We start from the raw sequence: 4,371 nt of genomic DNA, 5'->3' as shown, positions 1-4,371 counted from the left end.
ATAATTTGATAACAAAATGTGAAAAAAAGAGTATGGCATCGATAAAGTTGAAGAAGCAACATAAGTTTAGCCACATAGATTTGACGAAATGTGTTTTTGAGTTAAACTTATGTAGTTTTAGGATAATTAGACAGAACTGCGCAGATTATAGACTTCAGGTAATAGTTCACTAGCATAAAGTTAATTAATATGTAAGATATTTCAGTGGTAATTAGCTAAAATATTTAACTATCTTAACAGTTAACTTATAAAAAAAATCAAATAAATGGCCATTGATGTGACATCGAGAAGCTCTGCAATTTCCATTATTTTTTCCTGTATTTTGTATGAAAATAGTAAAAATGACTAAGTATCTAGCTTTACAGAATAATGCTTAACGCACAATAACTTTTATTTATAAACATGTTTTCAAAATTTCCTATAAGAGTGAATGAAATGTATATCTAATCATCTCGAGCTCTTTCATTCGATATTTCGAAAACATGTTTACAAATAAAACTTATTGTGCGTTGGCCGTAATGGTTTACACGATTAAACTACTATAAACCAAAAGTGACTATAACATCATTAACCTACATTTTATTGAAGTTCTTTAGTGATCAAAATTTATCAGTCCGTACTCGTGCAGTACATCCCAAAGTTGTTCTGTCGGTACTCGGTCATATGCTTTTTCCAAATCTGTGAAACAAGCATAGAGTGGAATTGCATACTCCCAAGCCTTTTCGACAATCATCCTCAGGGTAAAAGCTGATCCGTGGTGCTTCTACCAGGCCTGAAACCGCATTGTTCCTCACCCAGTCTGGGTTCGACTATTTCTCGGCATCTTCTCTCAAGGACTTTGGCATACACTTTGTCAGGCAAACTCAGAAGGGAAATTCCCCTATATTTGGAGCAATCTTTCTTATTTCCCTTCTTGAAAATGAGCACAATAACCCCAATTTGGCAGTCCTTTGGTGCTGTCCCACTGTGAGGAAATTATTGAGCAACTGCTCATTGGTTCAGCCGGGTGGAATTGGGTAAAGGGAAGTTTGGGTAAAAAGTTCAGTCGTGTTATGTCAAATGTTTCTAGCACACACGTTGAAGAGTAAAAGACACGCGGAAGGTTTTTGTCAAGTGAATTAATGCAAATTTATCCTATTTATAATCAATCTTTCCAAATAATTATTACAAACTGTTATTGTCAAATTTAAAAAGGCTATTATTTTGAGTTGAAGTGCGTGAGATCGGAGAAAATAAAGTCTTGGAGAAGTAAAGCATCTTTCTGGAAGGCTGAGATTGGGAATCCGGTCATTTCGACCCGGATTGTAATCTAAGCCCCCCCTTTCTCCCCAACAGGTATCGTAGTAAAGCTGCAAGTCTCCATCTGGTTGTAGTAGGATTCTCATACATCCTCTTTCTCTCTTAAAGGTAGTGTACTGACTAATTTATCAAGGCTGATTGGAGCAGGATCTCATGCTATTGTGCTTTCTCCTTAAAGGTATTTCTCCCACACCCACTTTTCCATGCCACCTTAAAGACACGCGTGAGCCTACTGGCCCCCGCTATACTCATAAGTTTCAGCATTTCGGGACGTATCTCGTCAATTCCTGCAGCTTTTCCATCCTTCAATTTACTAATTGCATACAGGACTTCACTCTCTGAAGGACTACTTTCTTCCCTGCCTTTACTTGTAGATACGTCATCATCAGTGCCTTGTTGAGGATTGAGCAGTTTTGAGAAGTACTCTTTCTAGCGACTTAAGACCTCTTCCTCTTTGGTCAAAAGAGTTCCTTCCTTGGATTTTACTCTTTGGATGGAATTGCTTCTCTTCCCTCGGAGTCTTCGGACTGTTTGCCGGAAAGTTTTGTTTGCCATCCTGTGGTCGAGCTCCAGCTTTTCACCGAACTTTTTCCACGCCTCCTCTCTAGCGGCTTTAACTGCGAGCTTTGCAGCCTTTCGCGCTTCAACATAACGATCACGAGAATAAGAATCCTTACGTTGTATGTACAACTTGTAAGCCTTCTTTTTCTCTCCAACGGCTCCCTTTACTCCCGGTGTTCCCCACCAAGATGACCGTTTCACGTTGTTCGTCACATTAATACGCTTAACGCCATAAGCTTCTGTAGCCGAGGACAAAATGGCTGTTTGGAAGCAGGCCCATTCAGCCTCTATGTCAGAAGGAGACTGTGGAATTTGTTCAAATCTTTCCTGTATGCCCTTCACAAATTTTTCCTCAACGTCTTTCTTCTTGAGACTCTCCCACCTAATGCATTTAAGCACTTTGCTCTTACCCTTAGGTAGAGCGGGAGGATCTTCGTTGAGGTTAATTTTTGCAAAGAGCAGGTGGTGATCAGTTGACAGTTCAGCACTGTTAAAAACTCGAACGTCTTGGACAATTCTTCTATCAACACCGGGAACAAGGACAAAGTCAATTATTGACTTAAGTCCTCGTTTTGTGTCTTCCCAGGTGTATTTATGAATCTCCTTGTGCTGGAAAAAGGTATTCATGATCGAATAACCATTGAATGCACGGAAATCCAGCAACATTTTACTGTTCGGGTTCACATTCTTATCCCCGTTCTTCCCAATCACACTCCTCCATTGTAGTGATCCAAATCTTATGGATCACTCTGTAAAATTATTTGATGGAATTTAAGATGATTTGTAATGATCCATATTCTATGGATCACTCTGCGAAGATAATTTATGGGATTTGACGAAGATCAAGACCAAAGACAAATTAAAAAGAGTTCGATGGAGAAATTCTCACTTGGAGAATGACAAAAAAAATAAGAAGCCATCGCGCAGAGATAATTTACGATCATAATTTATGAGATGTCCACATCTCGTGGGTGCAGATGCAGTACAAAAAATAGAGCCAAAAATAGCACACAACCAATAGTAAAATAAAAAAGGGAATAACGCAAACAGCAGTAAGAAAAATAGGGTTCAATGATTGGAGAATAGTGTCTTCTATAGCTGAGATTCTGGTATAAAAGGGCTGCCGAAATTAGTATAATTGTTCAGTTGCCAGTGACTTCTCTTGAGAGCACTGGTTGTAATCCAAAGGAGTGAAATAAATACTATTGGTGCCAATACCTTTTGTTATTCACTATCTGCTGGACCGATCCGACTGGAGGATTTCCTGAGGTGGACGTGTACTTAGAGAAAAATTTTCAATTTCCTAAAAAACCACGGCACTACATTGGTGTTTTCGCCCGGGAAGTGATTAAAGTGATTAAAACACTTTATCACCCCGTGAGGACAACGAACCGATAGACAGGAAGACCAGAGGCTCTCAAGGGCCCATCAGCACGTAGATGCCCACTGAGCCAAAAATTCTTGAACTTCGCAATAGAAATATTGAGTGTGACGTCGTTCAAGAGCAGGAACTTGCAGAGGAAAACCGAAAGAGAAGCACTGAGAAGGAATTACTTCCCAGCCAGATAAGCCTTCCAGCGGAAAATCCCTCTGACCAGAAGGAACCTGAGGAGGAGATACTAAAAACTCCTGAAAAACTCGCCTTCTGGGAATACTCCGAAATTCAGCCCGGACGAAGCTTGTATCGCACCCCCATTCCAAAGAAAGAGCCAGAGCTACATAGTCAGTCTCCAACGTCATCTTTGGAAGAACCAGTGAGCCCTCTTCCTGGAAAAAACTGAAGAGTCGACGCAGACAACTGATATTCTTCAAGAAGAGTTCCATACACCAAGCCCCAACATGCAGGAAGACTTCAAGAATGGAGCACCCTTTATGCGGCTGGATCAACGTGTGGCAGCCTTTCCAGAGCTCAAACGTAAGTCGATACAATTATTCTTTAAGAACGCGGACATTACCTATTCCCTATACGATATAGAAAAAGATCCAAAAATGGATCAATATTTCACGTCATTATTACTTAGTAAAATGAGTGTAGAAATATATGATGAAATCAATGATAATAGTGTGTTAGACAAATATGACCAACTCAAAGGTTATATATTGAATACTATTTATAGAAGTATAGGGATAGATGAGGCAAGGGAAAACTTATACACATGTAAGAAGGAATCCCAAGAGACATTTAAGCAATTCACGCAACGAATTCAAAAAAGTCTCAATATTACCATCAATGCATATGCGTCTGAATTTGGGCAGAAAAACATCCCGGAGAAAATTAAAACGTCTCTCAATGCTCTTGCAGTTGAAACATTGACAAATGCAATAGCTGACCCAGAGATACGAATTTTAATACGTGCTGAAAAGACGGATAACTTACAACACGCGATTGTTTTGACTGAAAATCGTCTCAGAAGAGCGGGTTATTCAATTAACGAGATTGACAAAAGTAACGAAATTCCGCGGCAGAATATGTCCCCAAATTTCGGAGTCACCCGTTACAATAATAACTAC

At 39.5% G+C, this 4,371-nt stretch overlaps 1 protein-coding gene across 1 annotated transcript; it reads right to left on the bottom strand.

Moving 5' to 3' along the window:
- Positions 1-1,728: 1,728 nt before the first annotated feature.
- LOC129809213 (uncharacterized) lies at positions 1,729-2,526 on the bottom strand. Its single transcript, XM_055859030.1, has one exon. The coding sequence runs from the start codon at positions 2,524-2,526 to the stop codon at positions 1,729-1,731; it is 798 nt and encodes a 265-aa protein (XP_055715005.1).
- Between the last annotated feature and the right edge of the window lie 1,845 nt (positions 2,527-4,371).

The sequence above is a fragment of the Phlebotomus papatasi genome, unplaced genomic scaffold, assembly GCF_024763615.1.
Source record: "Phlebotomus papatasi isolate M1 unplaced genomic scaffold, Ppap_2.1 HiC_scaffold_452, whole genome shotgun sequence".
Taxonomy (NCBI): Eukaryota; Metazoa; Arthropoda; class Insecta; order Diptera; family Psychodidae; genus Phlebotomus; species Phlebotomus papatasi.
Note: the sequence above shows the minus strand (reverse complement) of the source record. Positions and strands in the feature narration are given on the sequence as shown.

Bases quoted from the DNA above. Each gene is read 5' to 3' on its own strand.
- LOC129809213 (XM_055859030.1), bottom strand. From the start codon at position 2,526: ATGTTGCTGGATTTCCGTGCATTCAATGGTTATTCGATCATGAATACC.